This window comes from Anas acuta, chromosome 3 (genome assembly GCF_963932015.1).
Source record: "Anas acuta chromosome 3, bAnaAcu1.1, whole genome shotgun sequence".
NCBI classification, from domain to species: Eukaryota; Metazoa; Chordata; class Aves; order Anseriformes; family Anatidae; genus Anas; species Anas acuta.
This window is the reverse complement of record NC_088981.1, coordinates 5,845,010-5,866,147: the sequence shown is the minus strand read 5'-3', so window position 1 is coordinate 5,866,147 and position 21,138 is coordinate 5,845,010. Positions and strand designations below refer to the sequence as shown.

The 21,138-nt window shown below is 42.0% G+C and overlaps 1 protein-coding gene across 10 annotated transcripts in view; it reads right to left on the bottom strand.

Annotated features, from left to right (window-relative positions):
- Positions 1-21,138, bottom strand: part of PLCB1 (phospholipase C beta 1) — a 376,130-nt gene that overhangs the window by 140,103 nt on the left and 214,889 nt on the right. For all 10 annotated transcript variants that reach the window (XM_068675405.1, XM_068675406.1, XM_068675407.1 and 7 more), the window contains 5 exons: positions 14,597-14,676; positions 10,594-10,647; positions 9,914-9,989; positions 3,374-3,474; positions 1,808-1,974 (listed from right to left, as the gene is read on the bottom strand). In XM_068675405.1, the coding sequence (XP_068531506.1) occupies positions 1,808-1,974; positions 3,374-3,474; positions 9,914-9,989; positions 10,594-10,647; positions 14,597-14,676 (478 nt within the window). The remainder of the gene's footprint in view (positions 1-1,807; positions 1,975-3,373; positions 3,475-9,913; positions 9,990-10,593; positions 10,648-14,596; positions 14,677-21,138) is intronic.

The window sequence follows — 21,138 nt, the reverse complement described above, 5'->3', positions numbered from 1 at the left end:
GATTTCCTTGTAGCTGAAGTGAAATAAGGTAAGCATATATTCTAATAGTTACATGGATGAGAGAGGAGGTCACAATGTGTTTTCATCTCCTCATGCCAGTATTCTCACTGACGTCAAAAGACAGACTCACATCAGCATGACAAAGAAGTAGGATTTAGCCCTCAATCAAAAATTCTGGGAACAACAACTTGTGTGAACTAGAGAAGAAAGAAGGCTTATGAAAAAAATTACAAGGGTTTTGCTTTGAGATAATGTTGACGGCTGTATCAAGAGACGCAGGTTGCCTTCAGGGAGCCAGCTAGAACCTGGGGAAGAGACAGCTGAAATTTGCATATCTGCCTGAGAGATTCTCTTAAGACCCTCTTCCAGGGCAGGTTTTGAGAGGTGAAATACCTGCAGTGTGTAAAAGGCTTGCAAGTATTTACAGAGCTCAGCTAATGAATTACCTGCCCCACCTCCTGCTCCCTCTGCTAATCACAGTAAATACCACATGCTGTTTCTGTGCAGACATGTATGTGTTTCCGTGCTAGCGTAAGGGGCAGCCTACAAACTATGCAGGGGACAGAGAGGGCTGAGAAAGCACTCAGGCACAAGGTAAAGAACAGCCTCCCCTAGCTGCCTAAATCCGTATTTCAGAGAAGTACAGACTTGGCAGTAAGGAGATCCTAGCCTGGGAGTGAAAGAACCGCAGCCTGCCAATGGGAAGACAAGTAGGATCAGATGCAACACTTGAAGAAAGTTCAAGTACAAAGAGGGGGGATATTTAAAATAACTATTTAATTGTAACAGCAGTTTCTACCTCAAATGCAACAGCCTCTATGTAATTACTTTGGGCCAGAAGCTGGAGGCAACACTTTACTGAACTTTTGCTTCTCACAGTAGAAGTGCAAGTTCTATTTATACCAGGCTACTGACAGGATCCTGCCTTGACAGTTTTATTTAACTGAGGATTCAAAGGCTTTGTCTCTTTGATGTTGTTTTGACCCTGATTCTTCAAAGGTCAGAGGACATGGAGTTCAGGGTGCCCAGGAACTCTCAGCAAATACTTAGCAACTTAGAAGGATTGGTCTGAAGTCTCCAGACCAAAACATATATATTTTTTTGTGTCAGATCTCCTTTTCAGGATACTCCCCCACCCCTAAAATTTTTAAGGTATAAATGCATTAGAAGCTGAGGTAATCATTGGGATATATGGATTGGAATAAAATAGGATGCAAACACAAATTCAATACTATTTTAAGACTGGCGGTGGTAACAAAATTCTCTCACTGTTTTTGGCAAAATGCCCAGTTATGCCTTAGACAACAGTCAAGATTTTCAAAAGGGAATTTTCTGTGATTATGGCATGAAATGTACTCAGCTACTTTCACATCTTAGTTTGTATGCTACTTTATAAGAAAGCAGAGGGCTAGACTTATTAGTTATTCAACGATAGAATTATCATCATCTTAGTTTCAATGCCACCAACTGTTTCTTTAAAATTTACATTTCATATGCCAGCAGATAGTCATCGTGACAGTAAGGTTTCTGCTGAAGTTTGCATACCAGAGCAACTGTTCTAAACTATCAATTACACATACTGAAAAATAAATACCAAAACCAGCCCATCTTTCCTAAACTGATACCAACTAAATACATCTAAAACTTAACCACATGATGTCTGACAGGCTTGTATGATTCAAAAGCAGATAGTTGGAAATGTAATATGATTCTGAACCAAATCTTGCCTTACCGTGTACTACAGGATAATTCATTCATTGTTTTAAATCAGAAACTGAGTACAGTGAGAACAGAAAAAAACACTGACCTTTCTTTGCTAGATTACTGTTGGGTTCGTATTTCTCAATCAGTTGTTGAACTTGCTCCTGTTTTAATGGCGGATAAAGGATTTCATTTAATCGTGGATCACGTTGCTTAAGGTTTATAAATTCCATCATTTGATCAACAGTAAGGTATGGTTTGCTCTTGGCACCACTAGGGAAAAATTAAAGCAAAAGCAAAGCAATCAAAATATGTTTCTTTGAAATCATGTTCAATGTTCTGTAATTTCTCAGGGAAACTGAAATAAAATTCAAATTATCATACAAAAACAAAAACAAAAACAAAAAACCACACACAACAAAACAATGTCCCATTGAGTCTCCAAACTAATTTATTTTGTCAGCATGTAATAGCAAACATTCTTCATCAAACATCTAGGATTAAGATTTTTAGAAGCATTCAGCATTAACATCAATGGCAAGAGTTAGAGCAATGCTAAAATCTTTTCATTCCTCTTGAATTCCTGGAACAAAGCAATTTAAGAAAATAAAAGAGAATACGATCTGGAATTCAACCCAGAGCTTGCTGCAAACACTCCACTGGCAGTCCTAGCCTAACTATTTGGTTTTAATGCTGGATAACAGCAGCCCGGACTTCATTATTCCAGTATTTGCTTGTTTTATAAACCTACAAAAAATGCTAAGCACTCTGCAAAGTAAATGAAAAGATGCCTATTTGGAGTTTGTAAAAAGAGCAGAATTTGGGTACATTTTGTACCCAGATGGAGATTCATGAAGGCTCCTAGCCAGGTGACGTGCTAAGGATTTTCTACAGCACTCGGAACTGGCCTAGTTCTACTCTGCAGGAAAGCAATGGGAAGTCGACCCCTAGGTTCAATGGGAGCTAACTAGGTCATGGCTGAGTTTCCTCTGAAAGCTGAGAGGAAATAAGCACAAAAAAGAGTAAGTGAGCACGCTCATGTTGCAAAGATACAGTCACTAATTGCTTTGGTGATAACTGCATGTATTTTAGAAATTACTTTGTTTTCATATCGCTTCATGTTCTGACTCCACTGATCAGGCTCTGCTGAAACAGGGAAGCACAGTGACTTGCTGTAAGGGCCAGAAGCACTGTGGAATGATGTGAGCTTTATAGCTCATACATTCAGTTATAAGCTCAGTTGTAGCTGGTTGCTAATTTAATTACATGGTGGCAATTCCTGAAGTACAAATCCCAAAAGTTACTACATTTTTTGCAACTCAATTAAGCTTTTGGGGGCAATTTTACATGTCTTCATGCCTATTGCATGCTGTTATTGTTTATTACTCTTCTTCCTTTACTTTCATGGAAGACTAAACTATCCTCATTTATACTGCAAAATGAGACCTGGCAGTTCTGCTTGTCTAGGACCAGAGGAGTCAACTCTGGCCATCACAAATGGAAGCAAAAGCTCAGAACAAGAGCTAACCTTGATCCTAGGTTAAACAGCAGTCCTGCTTGACATTGAAATCTGTTCTTGGCAGTTGCTGCATGGTGCTGTAGTCTAAATAACCTACTTTGCCATCCCTAGCCCAGAAAATCAGTAGAGGAAAAAAAAAAGTGCTTTTCTTACAACTCAGAAAAGATGTGGTCGATTTCAGGCCGAGGGCAGAGGTTGTTTAAGAACACTCTGTACACGTCGGGCGTGAAGTCGTCTTGAGGGATTGAATCATTCTGTGAAATGAAAAAAAAATAGTGAAAGAACCAAATGGCACTTTTATACGCTTCTTGTAAACAGATCACTCGCTACTGCCCTTCTTTTGATATCCTTCCTGCAACTTAGAGGAGCCCAGGCTTTGCAGAATAATACATTCCCCTGAATAACAGAGCAGCTTAAAGAGCACATCTTCAAAAACAAACAAAAAAGCATTCCTCATCTTTGTTTCCATAAGACAAAGTTCTCTCTTTCTTGGAGCACCCGTGAAGAAGAAAGAAAGGACACCTCCCCACATAACCACGTTATCTGCAGCACAAAATGAGCACAGCAGTCCTGAGGAAGCCGGTGACCTGGCCAGTGGTGCTGAGCCAGCATGCTTTGGCAAGGCGGCGCACAGTACTCATCTTTCCAAAGCTTTCACAGAACCAGAGAACAAACTGAGTCACTGAGTCATAATTAATACTCTTGTTCTCTGATAGTAGCAGAAATGTTTCCTCTTCCTTCCTGAAGATACACGTTTAAGATATCGCTGTGATGGGCAAGAGTCACGCACTGCAGCTTTTCCATGCATCTTCCTCCAAACCACTGAGGGCAGCTGATTAGGCAATCAGATTGCTTTTACAGAAATTGATAAAAGTGTTTTTCTTTAGAAGAGATACCAGTATTTTTTCTAAAGTTTAGATCAATTTACATTCATTCTTGCTTCTAGATGATACTTTCACCATCCCCATTATACCTGGTGACTTTTCTCTGAAAAAAAATAGAGCGACTATATTTAAGGGAGGGAATTTTTGGAACGGGTAAAGAAAGCAGTCCTTTGCACGAAACTCGGGAGTTTTCCCACTTGCAAATGCTGTCTTAAAGCTCTGCACTTTCTGCAGAAGACAGCATGGACTGCTTTGTTAGCAGGGCTGGGAAAAAATGAGGACCCCAAGGAAGGTGCAAGCTTCCCCAAGGAAGGTGCAGTTTTCTTGGTGCAGAACAGTAATGATGAGCCCACTGGTTCTGCATGTGCATCAATGCACCGAGAAAGGAGAACAGTACAGAAGCTAGTATTTTGTGCAGAGAAAAACTCATAAGGAAACAAGAAAATGAAAACACAAAAAACGCGGAATGCACATACAGAAAATCTGATTTTGAGTTTCCTCCAAGCGAGCTAACTTTATCAAAAGCTATGAAATGTCGTCTCTGGAATCACAAAGGAACCACGTGAGACTCTCAATGGCTCCAAATAATGCCTGAATCTGATGAACCAGAGCAGGAAAATTGTAATTTGGACTCAAAGCGGTTTGCTTTTAAATGCTGTTGAGCCAACTTGTATCAGGAGCAAGCTGCTGATGGAGGAAATCATTGCTTTTATTTACTCTGCCTGTTTAATGCAGTTGCCAAGGGAACCGGAAGTGTCAGTTCAAGCCTTTGGTAAAAGGAAGGGGATTTTGCAATATTTTTCTTGCTTTAAGTTAAAATAAACGAGTAAATAAACACCATGGTTGTCATTTTACCTCTCCTTTCGTCTGTGAAATCTGCGGAGGCCCACGTGGGTTTTGCACCATGACCATCATTCAGCGTTTGTGTCTGTACGTGCAGACCGAGCTGGGCAGCTCCCTGCTCTCCCTCACCCTCCATTCCCCTCAGACCATCACTCCTTTCTTATTTTGGCAGACTACATCAGCTGCTGCTGTATCTGCTTAACCTAGCAGATCCTACCTGTATGGTCTTCTTCTACCTGACTCAGAAGAGCTGAGCGAGCATCTGCCCGGCTGCTGCCCAGAAGCTCAGCATAATGCACGTGCCATCACAGGCAGCGTGAGGATGGATAGCACCAAGAAACCCTGCTCAAGCCCATTTTGGGGACTTGTTCAAAAAAAAAAAAACAACCACAACATGCTGCAACCTATTCTTCCTCCAAACAATCTACCTGGGGCGAGCTGCAGTGCCTGCTCAGAGGACGCAAAACCCTGACTGGCTTTCTGTGCTGCAAAGAGTTTCATCTGGTGTCAGCTTGGAATTTGCCTGCACCCCTGTAACACTGACTTGTGTGCATGGGCACAACCTGTAAGCGGTGGTTCCACCAGCGCAGGATCCTGATCAAGGAGCAGGACAGGTGCTAGCAGCAATGTCCTCAGCACCTAGACAGCATGCGCCACGTTCAGCTTTTGGTGTTTCTCCAAACACTGGTACTTCTTCTTCACAAAAGGGAAAACCACCCAGGGATTCCCAGGTTACACTGCAACACCAAAGGTCTTTCCCTGCATCATGTCATGAGAAATGGGGTTTTCTTGGTAACTTTTTTAGCTGCTAGAAGCAATCGTTCAGGATCAGGGAAAACCCTTGTTTCCTTTCATACTGTAATCACCAGGTACTGATGCACATTCACCTGGGACAGTTCAGGCAACTTCTTGTTCCACTCACCTCGCACGTCCCTTGTTCAGGGCCCTACCTACTACAAGGTGGCATCTTCAAACCTTTCTCAGCCAAAACAACCCTGTATGCTTTGTCACGAGATCAGCCTGCTGAGCCAGGTAGCTCACCAACAGCACAAATACTAAATCTGCTGCAAGGGTGGATGCAGAAGTTTACAGACTGAAGCTGGAGGATGGCGATAGCTCCTTTCAGGGAGAGCTGCGGGTGGCACAGAGCTGCCTGGGAAACTGCACCCGCTGTGCTTTGACCAGTTTGAGCTGTGGTGCTGAGTAGGACCACCGAGACTTGTGTATTACTACAGGCTGGCTTTTGTAAAACTTGGGCATTTCTTATTAAAGGTGGCACCTCAATACCCAGTGCACCTAGAATCACTGTTCAGCAGGCTACTGCTCCTCAGCCAGTGCTTCTCCTAAGGGCATTTCTGTCATTGATTCTGTAATTACCACAGAATTATAGTATCCCGCTGACCTAGTATATATATTTTTTTCCTTTTCAGGGGATTTGAAGGTACTCAACAATGTAAAAATACGCGTCTTTTCCGATAACCTGAGATCCAGGCTTTTATTTGTCAGTTCGATACAATTAAGAAAAAATACCTCAGTTTCCAAACACGTACCTACAAATACCTGTCTACAAAGGATAGCCAATACAAGTCCTCAGGCATAAATACAGACTACTTTAACGATTTATTATTTTCTACAGTAACATAACTAGTGGGCTACAAGACACAGAGATACAGAGGGGTGAGAAAAGCCTTGCTGTAAGCATTCGTCACCCCAGAAACAACTTCAGACAACTATATTTGGGTTCCAAAATCCTGCCTGCCAGAAAGGATTAAAATACGCTGCCCCTTCCCTCATCCTGGTCTGAGCCATCCACATCTCACTGGAACCACCCACACACCTTATGCGCCAATCTCTTTTTTGAGAGCAGTGAACGAATCACAAACTTTCTGTAATACATTAGAGCATCTCTCATCTCAGGCTTTGCAGAATATCGGTATTCAATTTTGCTTTGTGATTACGACTCTCTACTAATTTCAAGCACTGTTGATTTATGATTTGTCTGGTTACCCGCCTGCTTTTATAACACCTGTATCCATTCTATTTTATATTCGGCAGCACAACTAATTCAGATTATTTGCACAGATAGGACTCAACAGCTGGTTGTTTTATTTTGTGTAAACAGTCAAGCTCACTGGTGCTTTATCGTGAACCTCTACATTAACTGCAGTGCAGAAACCATTCTACAGAGCCAGAGGTGACTAAAATAAAGCTCTTCAAATGCCATTTAAAGCACCTTTGACTAAAATGAAAACAAACAAACAAACAAAAAGCCCACAGCCAGCCCACCACACCCAAAAGGAAAAACAAATCAAAACAAAACAAAACCTTCCCAAGGTTTAAAAAACTGTGGAGGCCAATCTACAAATCAGATGCCAAACTCAGAAACCTCACTAGCATTTTTTAAAACATCATTTTCCTATTTATTTAAACATTCCTCTGCTTTCAGATCTGCTAGACAACAAATGCTTTGGGAAATCTGATCATACAAGGCTCGGTCCTGCAACACTCTGCACATGCCAGGTCCAATCCATAAATAAATAAACCCAAGTTTTGCAAATATGTTTGACGTGAAGTCCGTAATTCATCCCACTGCATCGTACACGACTGCTTGCTGAATCAGGGACAGAGTGCTCAGCACTTCAGAGAATTAACCCCTTGTTAAGGTTTCTAAATCTGAAATAAAGATTAGGCCCTCTGGGAAGCCTGTCTCTGCTACAGCAGAATGAAGGCAGTCTTCCAAGCAATGAGATTTCTTCCTCCTCTTCCACTAAATTCAGTGCCTATATGTTGCCCCACAAGACAACATGTCTTGTCTCCTGGCAAGCCTATATATGAGGAGTTTGCTAAAGAGAGGGGCTAGCGGATGCTGAAGTTTGTACCGTCACAGACAAGTCCACGCAGTGACATAAATCCACCAGCAGTGCAGCTCAGGCTGCCCCATGCTCAGGTCATCACATAAGGTACATGAGGGACTGTCCCAGCCCTGAAGCTATGAAGTAGGAAGACGTGGGACTACCAAGTGATGACTTGGCATCCTCTTAGCCATGACTGTGAATTTAATTCCGTGTTTTAGGGTCATCCAGAGGTTCTTAGAAGTGGAGTAAAACATCATGTGAAACTCATGGCCAACAATCTCCACATCTTTCTAAGGAACGAGAGATATGTTTTTTTTATAGCAAAAGCAGAGGGAAAATCTTTAGAGTGATCTTCACGAGGTATGAATCTAAAAAAAAAATGTGTAACAAACCAAGCTGTTAATTTTCTTGAGACACTTTCATGAATACTCTGAAAAATCCTGTATGATTTTACTGAGGAAGACCTTACATTCACATCTTGCGTGCTACTGGAATCCTGTGCTCTTCAAGTTTTTACAGGAATGACAGTTGTCCCATAGTGTAATGGGGTAGAAAAGCAAGAAAATGAAGCTAAGAATTTTATCTGTTCAAATAAAGAGGAACAGAAAAGAAAAGACCTGAAGTTGAAGTACTGGTTTTCTTCTAATCCATTACCTTTAGGAGATTCAGAGATTCATTCTTTTCAAGCACTAAGCTTCTAAAATATTTTTTCCAAGATGATCAACACAGTTTTCTTTGTTGCGTGAAGCTTGTTTCTCTTTTGTCCCGAGCAAAGAAAGGATCTACTTTATACTATGAATAAATTTTCATGATGGTATCCCAGCAACAAGTATCCAGCAATGTCTGTGTAAAACTGACTCTATTAAATAAACAGCAGAAAAAGGTTGCAGGCTTTTTTGAGGATTCCAATGATGTTTGGATTTTTTTTGCATTGGAAAATAAGACATTATTTATCTTTACCAACATCAATAGAAATAATAAATCAACTGATTTAAAAAGCAACACTGTTTTTTTTTCTTTTGCATATCTTATTAAAATTTGTTTGCTACCAATTAAATGAAAACCCATCTCTAAAATAAATCTTTTCACGTTTCTAACCTCACAACATTTTTAACCAGTCAAACACCTATTTTACGTGCTAATACTTAAAGAACCTTCCTTCAGCTAAGATTGTTATAATCTTTTATGTTACATGGAATAAAGCTCTGAAACCTGTGAAGGAAGGTCTTGGTGGAAAGTAGCATCAGAGGCTTGGCTTGTGAAGATTTTGCACCACAACTCTTCTGGAGCGGTAGGAATTGGCTTTATTAAGAAGCCTTTGGGGAAACAAAGGTTGAATGAACATCACAGCACAGAGCTTTCTGCAACAGTGAGAGATTAGGTGATGCAGGTTCTCCTCTGCTACAGACTGGTTCCGCTCCATCTCTTTGACCTCTTTTATTATCCTGCAAGAAGCTTCTTTGGAGGAGAATCTCCACCTGAGAGGAATTGTCTTCACTACAGTGTTGACCAAAATTACCCACTTGATTTCACTCTGCTTGAAAGGGCTTTCCTGAGCCTGAATTACCAACCTGCAAATGTTCCTGGTTGAGCAGGGCCCCTGGATGAGCAGCATACAATGGCCTCATCCCCACAGGATTAAGAGCTTTGACACACTACCAGTTCACCATTTTTTTCATGCACCTTTTAGACAGGCTACAATGAGTTTAAATGGTCTCTTTTGTGAGAAAGAAACAGATTACAGCATTAGCTTCACGTCAAACCAATACCGCTCTGAAACTGTGCCTGGAAAATTGTGTACTAGTTACAGACTCTGAAAATATTCTCATAGGATTTCTCCAGGGCAGATCACATGACCCCCTGCCCTTTCCTTTAATCTATTTGTACTTCTTCAAGGCACTCCTGCTCCCTATACAATTTCAAATCAAAGAAACTCCAATTTGCAGTAACCTCTATGTGGGAAAGATAGACCTGCTGCTGAGGACCCATCCAGGAGCAAATCCAACACAGCACGATCAGCCTTGGACAAATCATACTCAACTCAACAGAGAGTAAATACCACTGAATACAAGCAATACTTCATCAGGGCAAGAATAAATTCAGATGCTTACCCTGGAAGATGGAAGATTACAAGCTTCTAATGCGGTCTCTACCCGTTTTCTGTCAGCAGAAAACAAGCGGTATATACTGCAAAATGAGAACAAACCAGAGTGAATTGGCTTAAAGACATGCCTTGTTGGCCCATGTGGCTTAAAGATTAGATATTGCTTCCCAGTGTGTCGCATCTTTAGCTATTTATTTCCATTTGCTGGATGCTAAATAACACAAGCGAGATTAATGGTGTCCACAATGAGTTTAATTCTACATCACACAAAGCCCTGTTATAGCAGACAGTTATTTAAGAAAGTCACCACTGCTCTCTTCACCACATTACCTCAGTGATGTACAATTTGAGTATATTTATCCTCACAATATGTTTCAGAGCTAAAAAAAATAAAAATGTTTGTATTGGTGGTGGTGATTTTTTTTTTGTGTTTGTTTGTTTTCTTTTTTGTTTTTTACATTATACGCAAGTGGAACAAGAACAGATAGGCTCAAGATAACATGAGTAATCTAGGGCCAAAGGGTATTTAAACAGAGACATCCTGAGAATCATTGGGCACTCTTTCCTTGGGGTACACCACAGATCACAAAATGATTATTCTAGACACAGGGATCACATATTCATCCCAAATGATTTTTCATACTCAAAGTCAAAAGAGACTACACAGTAAGAAAGTGGAACACTTACTTCTTCAGAGGAATGCGCCCTTCTGGTGTCACCTGCAGCTTAAGTTTTGTGTAACTGTGGAGAGAAAAGCATCTTGTTTTATTTTTACAGCATCTTCAAGTGTCTCTCCACCAACTTTATAGCCCAACACTATTGCTCTTATCATGTGATAGGTTCCACCCAAGCCTTTTGCCCAATATGAAAATCCATTGGGATACCATTAATAAGTACCTTTTCCATCAACAGTAATGCACCCGAACCATCAAATAATGTGTCTTCCAACGGGACACTGCAAATACCATTAACACACAATTTTACCATCCTTCCAAACTCATCGCCCAAGCTGCCAGCCACTTGAAACTTTTGCTGAAGGAGCCTTCTTCCTTTCAGCTAGGTCCAGTGCAAGCATAAACAAGCTTTCAGCTTTACCACCTTCAAATCCACACACTGCTAGGAAATCCTCACTGGGATGAATGGCAGTTTCGCTTTTACATTTTATCTTGCTATTATTCCCAGCTATTTTTCTGCCTTTGTGCAGCATGAACGAAAGCATGTTCTTTGCTGGTAGCTGAATATAGGCATGCAGGGTACACCATAGAAGCAAGATACTCAAGTTAAAGTTATGGATAAGCATGTGTCAAGGACACACTATCTCCCTCTAGCTTGCTAATATCTGTTTACCTGTTTGCCTGTCCCCAGTGTCCTTTCAGTGAGGCTCACAGGCTATACAACTTGACTGGAAAGGTGGCCACACTTCTCTTCTAGAGGCTGAAATTGTGCCTGGATGTTGCACACAAATATCCCTGCCTCCCTAAGACATCCCCACTACACAGCTGTTAGGGTTTTTCTGTTTGACCCTAAACGTTGACACTCCTCAGCTGAAAGGAAGTCAAATTGCTGGCAATTGAAATGTCTCTGCACCAGTAAGAGTATATTTAGCAGCCCTGGGCAAGCCCACGACATTTCTAATCTGAAACAATATAAAAATTACATGCTGAAACCATCTACAGGCAGGCAATTATACAGCTTTTGAACTGAGTATTTAAAGCATCTCAGTATCTCAGGACCTGTGACTTCTCTCACATGCTCATTAAGGCAGCGGGATGAGGATGTATCTTTCTTTGTTCAAATCCTTCCACTAGCTGACTCAATGCCTACTGAAATAGGAGTCATGCAGTAGCTGTGAGCAGCTAATGGGAAGCAGTTGGGCCTACAGTGATCATCTGATGCTTCTCCTGGGATGCGAGGACTACTGGTAACCAGCACAATGCTCACCAGCAGCAGCCAGCTGTAGTGGGTTTATGTGACAAAGTTTTGCTAATGGGGGGCCTTTGGTAAGCCTGGCTTCTGTGAGAAGAATCCAGAAGCTGCCCCGTGTTAGATAAGGGGCCTGCTGCTGGCCTGAGCCAAGCCTGTAAGTGATGCTGTAAGACACCAGGATCAGTGAAGAAGGAGGGGGAGGAAATGCTCCAGGTGCTGGAGCAGCAGCAGTTCCCCTGCGGGCTGTGCAGGGAGAGGCCCCTGGTGGAGCAGGCTGTCCCCCTGCAGCCCATGGGTCCCACATGGAGCAGATCTCCACGCTGCAGCCCCCCCAAGGGGGGAGGAACCCCCGGTGGAGCAGGTGGCTGTGGCCTGGAGGAGGCTGCGGCCCATGGAGAGCCCCCGCAGGAGCAGGCCCCGGGCCGGAGCTGCAGCCTGTGGAGAGGAGCCCACGCAGGAGCAGGGGGGCTGGGGGAAGCCCACCCATGGAGGACCCGTGCTGGAGCAGTTTGCTCCTGGGGGATGGACCCCATGGTATGGAGCTGTGTGGGAGCAGCTCTTGAAGAGCTGCTGCCTGTGGGCAGCCCCTGCAGGCTCAGTTCAGGAAGGATGGCATCCTGTCATGATAACTGGTGAGGAATCACCCTGTCCTCATCTCAACCCTTGAGCCCTTTGCATCATATTTTCTCCCCCTTTACCTTTGAGGAGGGGGAGTGAGAGAGCATTTGTGGTGGAGCTCAGCTGCCCAGCTTGGTAAAACCACCACGCCAGCAAAGCACACATTTTGAGTGCTTTGGCTCTTCTACTAGAATACAATTAAAACTATAAATGAGTTTTGCAGTAACACAATCTGGAGAAAAATGTGGCTACGCTGAAGTATTTCAGAGAACTTATTTATTTTTCCACTTTACCCACTGGCCTACCAAAGGAAAAACAGCATGCTTCTAATAAACTTTCTTTTTCAACTGAATTTCAGTTTTCAACTGAAAATTCCACTAGCAGCCACATTCTTCCCCCCAAATTCTTTGTCATACATGCAACACTATTTCTTTCCCTGCAGCCATTTGGGGAAATTGAATGTTATTCCTGTTAAGAGGCCTGCTAAGAGGTACTCCCATTAGTAGCAGCTAAACAGACTCATTTCAGTAGCGTACTGCTGACTCCAGTGGTGACAAACTTTGGATGCAATACTGGACCAAAGTTTCCACAACAAAGCCATCCTGTGCTTCCTGTTTCACTGCTCAGTACTTCAGTACTAATGTACTGAGAGAAGTTTAGTTGTAACCTAACACAAAATTATACTGCAGGATTACAACACAGGAATGTGCACTTTACAACCGAAATGGTGTTTTTTATTAATCACGTCCTTCCAAATTAACCTGTTTTTCTCATATGACTAAAGCACGGGGAAGCTGCTCAATCTGTTTATTACTGGACTTCCAATACTGCAAGTGAGTGAATGCCACAAAGAAAAGTGCCTAATTCTGCTCTAATGCAGTTTGTTTTTCTGTTTCAACAAAAGGGTACTGATAGGATTACAACCAATCCTTTGCTCAGTACAGTAATTATAACAGGGAAATAGTTTTCATCTTCAAAGTCAAATATTTCTTAAGTGACTCTGATTTGGCATATGTGCTAAGGACCCTGGAAAACCAACAGTTCCCAAGTGATTTATTAATTAGTGGAAAAAAAGACACAATAACATGCTTGCCTGCTACTGAATTGACGCAAGTGTCCAGTGACTTAATTTAATTAATATTGCTTGAATAATTATAGAAAAACGTCTCCAAACACTGTGTGACAACACACTCCTCCTTTGAATGTCACAGGAAAGCGCACATAAACCACAGCCTCAAACGTCCCTGTTACACACCTGTCAAAGTCCACTGGTCACCCAGGAGTTTGAGTGGTAAGGAAATAGGAATATCCAATCAGCCCTGTAACTAAAAGCCTAAAATGCAGGTGGGTTAACTTGCTTCTTGGATGGAGACAGCTTTTAGGAACCTAAGCCCCTACTTGGTATTTAGCTGGACTGAGCCTCTGTCTGGGAGCAGGAATTGGGTGTTGTTTGGGGAAAACAAAAAGCTGAACTTAACCAGTCAACTTGTAGGCTAGGAATGGTATGCCTTCTTTTTTAGAACCCCAAAAGTCCAGCAAATACCCCAGTTAACTGCCATCATTATCTGGTAGGCTTTGTCGTGCTGCTTTCAACCCTATCATTTAAGCAAAGCTATCTCAGCATGTGTATTTATCATCCATTTGAGACTTGCTAACCTCAGGTTTAGTTCTCTCTCCTTTCTGAAGTGTGTTTTTACAACCCAGATGTGCTCATGAACAGATTCTGTGCTTTGCTGAAACCAAATCAGAAGTTGCACACCATGCAAACCAATCTAAAAGCACACTGAAATCAGAGAGATTAGAAAGAAAAATACACCAGAAGCAAAATAGTATTTGATTTTAAATGGAGAGCTTCAGACTGCAGCTGAAGTTACTCCTTTTGTATACAAAGGGAAAATGGCATTGAGTACTGTGGGGTTTTTTTGCTATGACTTAATAGTTAGCAAGAAGAACGCTAACAAGATGTTTTTAAGATGATGTTTAGATAACAGGCTTTTTAAAGCAATGAGAAAGGACAGGCTATGTTTACAATAGTGACAACTCATCAAAGCAGAGACAATAGATGACAATGTGACTAACAAGAAAAAAGGAAAATGACGCAGATAAAAGAGCAACACCCACAGCATTAAATACTGTGGCCACTTACGCTTTTTCCAGAAACGCGTCCCTTGACATGTTCTGTGCCAACAGATTTGTTGCCAAACTGAACACTTCATCTGACCATTCCTATAGAGACAAAATTTGATTAAATGAGGCTTAATTTAGATGTTTACTTACACAATGCAAATATTTTTGAAAAAGACAGTTAGCAATAAGTGTCTAATTAGTCTGAACTTGATTTTTGCAATTATAGCATCCCTCCCTGTCTATTGGACCTGACTTTCTCATTCTGCAAAAAATGAAGACTGTTACAAATATTTTTTAAAGATACTTTATTCAACTGTATTGGAATAAAGGAAAAAATCACATGGATAAATGCCTAACATAAAGCATATTCAAGCATCAGGGATGTGCAACATAAATGCCACAGAAAAGTATGTTTTCTTGCATGTTGGACACTACTCTGGTTGACACACTGAGGATTAAAAAAAAAGAGATTCTGTGTCACCATCCCTGTAAAGCAAAGCTGTAATGAATTTAGATCTGTGTGAAGCTAGACAAACCTGACAGTGTGGGATATAGACCGTACTGTAATACGTCTCTCACTGCAATGTCTCTCCTCATGGGTTTGTTATGAGAGCCTCTGCATCTCTCCCTCTACAGATCGTGAAACAATTCAGACAACGAATATCGCACCTTATCTTTTATAGTAGATACTGAATTAAGAACCTTAAGTACAAACTCCATCTGAGATGTTATCAGCCAACACGAGCAACACACTTACGAACAAACTAGGAGAAATGTATAGGAATAAATTTAAGTTGTTCCAATACAGTGGGAAGAAGGTACAACTTCAGTCAGAAAAACTCCTTGTCCCCCTATAATACACACCAGTACCTCACGCTGAGATCGTATTCCTCACTAAGATATTTTCCTCTCTGGCTGCAGGGAAGAACTGTCCTCTCTGCTCACAGGATGCCTCCCCTCGCCTGCAAGCACTGCTCTTCTCTTTTCCCCCCATTTTTTTCTCATTCCTAAGCATGTTCCTAAAGTCCTTCCATGAGATCCCAGTCCTTTCCTGGGTTCCCAGCAAGGCTGATCCATGGCTGACCTTAAGTTCAGCCTCTCTCAGCTCGTGCTGTCACTCTCTTCCCTTGCAGGTCTCTCCGGCAGCCTTTCCTTGACAACCTCAGCGCATTTTTCCTTGCTAACTTAGTGCTTATTTACACTCTGTAATTGCAATGCCTTTTAATCACAAATGTGGTTTTGGACAGGCTTTGTTTTCCTCTTTAAAGAAAAGAAATAAAAATAAACAATGCCTTTGCAAACAAAGTGATTTTTTTTACTTGAAGTTTTCTGAGTTTTCTTTGAAATTAAAATTGAGTTTCCTTTCATATCAGTCCAGATCCAAAACACCCATGACCACACACCCTCATAGATGCATTTGCTCTCCTCAGCTCTTTTTTTTTGAGAAAAAAATATGGAAAAGGGAATTTCATTCTGACAAAAATGGACGATGATGAAAAGCATCATTAGCTTCCACTGAAACAAATACTGATGTCTCACACTGGAGCTTACCAAATTGTTTTACCTAAAAAGCCCCAAATTTCTGCGTGATAAGGTGATCAATTCAAGACAGGTTAAGAAGACAGCATTTTTTATATTTTTCTTTAAGGTGTTAAGATTTGTTCCTGAACTTATCAGACATTGTGTCTGAAAGCAATCTCACACAGTTGCTCCCAGGGAGGAAGAGATAAGGCTACCTGTAATCCTACCTCCACGTGGACCTTTGATAACCTGAAACTACAAGATCCGTAAGTCCACACAATTTACAAACTCGCACCTACGACAACACGTCTTCTGATGGAGAATCCAGGCAGAGAAACCTGCCTCCCTCACAAGCAGACGCGTTGCTTGGGAGTTAAACAATTGCTGCTGAGATATTCTTTCCCTGCACCTCTCGTGACTGCTTCCATTTTTATTTTTACTTGCTTTTCCCTTCTCAGGCCTATTTTTTCTTTTTTTTTTAAGAAAAAACACAACAAAACACAGGGGTGTGAGAAAGAACAAGAAAAGAGATGGCTTTTTTAGCAGCATGACTGCTCTTCTGTGACTCTTGGAACAGAAAGCGTATTAAGTGCAGAATCCTTTTTTCTTCTTGGCAACTCATTTTTCCAGGCTCAAAATAGGCTCATCTTGTAAACACTTCTTTGTTTGGGCACTAATAATAGCAGTTAAAACTTCTCCCTGTGACACTAACGGCTGCAAAGATTAATGGCAACATAAAATATTATTCAGAAATTTAACATAGGTTGGCTTTTTACAAATCTTTATAGACTTTGTTTTGATCTCACTGATTCTGCTTGGCTTAAAACTGAGTATTTTATAGAAAATAGATCGATGGCACTTTAGGAGTATCCCACCCCCCAGCTCTTCCTTCCCTTTGTCCAAGCACTTGTTCACAGGAATTTAAGGGGAACTCACAGTTATTATCTGCCTGTCACGACCGTTATTTATCTCAACAGTCTTGCCATGTTCCTTTGCTAGCTTTTCCTGGCTCTTCAAGCAATCGCAGCGCCCTTGCCAAATATTCTAAGGGCTACTGACAGGCTGAGCCATTTCTAACGATACAGGTGCCAAGTCACCAAGTAAAAAGCAGTATTTGCTCATTGTCTCTCGCATTTGTAGGGTCTTCATCCCAGCCATCACAAAGCAGCAGCCGAAAAGCCAAGATCAGAAAACATGCCAAGGATCACGTCATCTTCCCAGTCGCCGGTCTGAACCCTCAGCAGGAGGGGAAACAACAGCCCTGAGCATAGATCCAAAGAAATAAAGGAGATGCTTTTGACTGACTTTGATGGGCTTGCACCAAGCTGTGAGCCAAGATGCGTCTCGCCGCTTTAGCTACCAAATGGTTCCGTTTCCTTGGTTTTGCTGCATGGTATAGAGCGAAGCCTGCCCTCCAACTCCATGCATAATGCACTGTGCAGCTTCCTTCACCAGCAGCAGCGATTCCAGAAGGCAGCACTTGGTGAGAACGCTCCGCGGGGTAGAAAGCTGTTATGTGTAAAAAGAAAACAGCCTACTGCGGAAAGGTTATAACAGCCTCTGAATCACCGCAGTAGCAGCAGACTCCTGTACAGATGCAACACAAAAGGAAAATATAAATCGGTGTATTCTGAAATAGGACTGTGCCGGTGCCAACAAACTGTTTGCAGACTGATCCCTTTCGGTAGCGGAAGAAGCCAGCCTTCCGACACATTCAATTCCAAGCAAGTCACATCCATCACGATAAGAGCTTCATGAACCTGCGCTCCTTTTGGCTACATCCTGTTACACTAATTCATATTTATATCGTTCCTGAGAACTTCACTAACAAATCATTTAGCCACTCTACGCTTTGGTGGGCAACGTGTAAGCAGCAGTTCATTTTGAGATCTGTTGCTCAGTGAACTCATTTCTCTCCTCCATTACATGCATCAGGGTACATACCTTAAGGCATTTATCTCAATGGGAGCGATCAGACTTGTTCATAAGAAAAGACAGCATGCATTTGTGGCAACACTTCCTTCTAATCAGAACTGACTATGTGAGAAGACAATGTTCCTTACATGCTTGTCTTTGGTGGGAAGTTAACAAAGCAAGCTACTGAAATCCTACACTTCCAGCATCAGTAAGAATGTAATTAAAAAAAAAATCAAATGGTCATGAATTTATCTTATTTTAACATTTTACTAATTAAGCTCTTAAATATGCATAAGGAGATAAAAAAAATAAAAATGAGTATGCTGAGAAGCATACTACAAACAACCTGTGACCCATCTTTGACTATACCATTCTATTTACAGAGGAATTCATACTTCTTAGCAACAGATCTGAATAAATGCTCATCAAGCCAAAGAGAAATAAAATTCCTTGGGCTCTGGATACGGACCTCTATGGGCAGGATGTTCTAGTGTGATATGTACAGAGTTGGTATGAGAGACAGGAAAGAGAGTGACAGGAAAAGAGATGGGGAAAAAACAGGAAGTGCACTTTTGAAGTTACTGGATTTGGCAAAAGAATGAAATACCATAGAGGAGACACAAAGGTTCACAGGTCAGACTCCTTCACGTTGGCAATGGAGACAGGGAAAAAGAACATCTGCTCAGCAAAGGTTTGAGAAGAGAATTCTTTCTTTATCCTGGCTTGTTTGTAGATGCTCATAAACCCTGTCCCAAGACAGGCACAGGCACACCAGGCTGAAAATAAGCAAGCAGTGTAGCATTGCTACTTCTCTTCATCATTAGATGTGTCTAGTAATGAGCCTTTCAGACCGTTACCTCATGAATATCAAGCTGCTTTCTTTGAGCAAACCAGCTGGTCAGTGCCCGTCAGCTCATCCGTAATGTACTTTAAATGTTAGTTACTTTCTCCTGGAGGAATGCAAATAAAACAACTACGTTGTAATTTTTAGCTCTTTATTTAGTTCACTGAAAGCAAGTTCAATAGCCCACGGATCATATCCTCATAATTTTCCCACAGCTTGGACAGTGGATGGGATGAACACAGTTTGAGTAGTAAGGCTTCTGCAAAGGAAGAAAGTCTCATTACTGAATTATTTTAACTGCCTTACTAAAACCTTTACAGTTTACTTTGCCTCTCTCCTTCAAGGGAGGACTGATTGATACACGTCCCGCAGCTTGAAAAACAAGGCATCAAAAATGAAGGGTTAATCAGAAAAATGTTCATGAACTGAAAAGGAAAGGGCAGGGGAGTTTTTCATTGGCACTTGTTTTCCCTTAATGTCAGCGAGAGGTAGGGTCAAAATTTGCATGTGTGACATTGAAAACATTTTATATTTACACGCCTTCTCAGAGCTCCCTGAAGAGATTATTTTTGCCTGATGTGCTTATTTATAATGACCTCTGAATCACTGCATGGGTCCTGGGGACAACAAGGACCAAATTCTATGGTCTGGCTCACAGAAAGTCCCAAAACATGTTAAACATGGAAGAATTTTTAGATGCTTTCAATAGTGATCAAACTCGGTTACAACAGGAAAAAAATAAATCAGGATATTTAGTGAAATTTCAAAGTAAGCAAATCTAATGTGCAGTGCTTGAAAATCCCACCCCCAGGCAACAATGTCTGACTGATAAAGTATGAATTTAGTTGCCACGCTTACAAATAACAAGGAAAACTCAGATTCTTTGTAACAAAGATCTGAGTAACTCAGGATTTAGAACAGCAAAGCTTCTCTAAAGCATGATTTTATCTACAGTATTTTAAGGTTCCATTATCAAAGAGAAAATGGCCCTAAGATACCAATTTCTGAACTGTTTCAGCAAATAGATTATGGTTCAGTGATTGCTGGCTAGACAGGAAAGCAAAAAAGGAGATAGGTTTCTGATTTAGGTGATTTTCCCTCTTCCTTGGCAAGGGCTAACAATTTTTGCTGTTATAGCTTTAGCATACCTTTTCATTTTCAACCATATGCTTAGTTTTTTTCCTTAAGAGTTGTTTCAATTGCCTTCGCTTTTGCAGTGCTAGCTTTCTTAAGCACACCTGTAGAATACAGCTCTGTGATCTCAAGTGTGGGGACAGCACTTCCCACAGCAGTCCACGGATCACCACAAACTCAGTTTGCCTCTGTTTTCATATCAAAGGAAGAGAGTTGTGTTTCATAGAATCATAGAATCATAGAATATCCTGAGTTGGAAGGGACCCTTAAGGATCATCAAGTCCAACTCTTGACACCGCACAGGTCTACCCAAGTTCAGACCATGTGACTAAGTGCACAGTCCAATCTCTTCTTAAATTCAGACAGGCTCGGTGCAGTTACCACTTCCCTGGGGAGCCTGTTCCAGTGTGCAACCACCCTCTCTGTGAAGAACCCCCTCCTGATGTCCAGCCTAAACTTCCCCTGCCTCAGCTTAACCCTGTTCCCGCGGGTCCTGTCGCTGGTGTTAATGGAGAAAAGGTCTCCTGCCTCTCGACACCCCCTTACGAGGAAGTTGTAGACTGCGATGAGGTCTCCCCTCAGCCTCCTCTTCTCCAGGCTGAACAGGCCCAGTGCCCTCAGCCGTTCCTCGTACGTCTTCCCCTCCAGGCCTTTCACCATCTTCGTAGCCCTCCTCTGGACACTCTCCAACAGTTTCATGTCCTTTTTATACTGTGGTGCCCAGAACTGCACACAGTACTCGAGGTGAGGCCGCACCAGCGCAGAGTAGAGTGGGACAATCACCTCCCTCGACCTACTAGCGATGCCGTGCTTGATGCACCCCAGGACACGGTTGGCCCTCCTGGCTGCCAGGGCACACTGCCGGCTCATATTCAACTTGTTGTCTACCACGACCCCCAGATCCCTCTCTTCTAGGCTGCTCTCCAGCGTCTCGTCGCCCAGTCTGTACGTGCAGCCAGGGTTTCCCCGTCCCAGGTGCAGGACCCGGCACTTGCTCTTATTGAACTTCATGCGGTTGGCGATCGCCCAGCTCTCCAACCTATCCAGATCCCTCTGCAAGGCCTTTCCACCCTCATTCGAGTCCACAACTCCTCCAAGTTTGGTGTCATCAGCAAACTTGCTCAAAATACCTTCTATTCCTACAT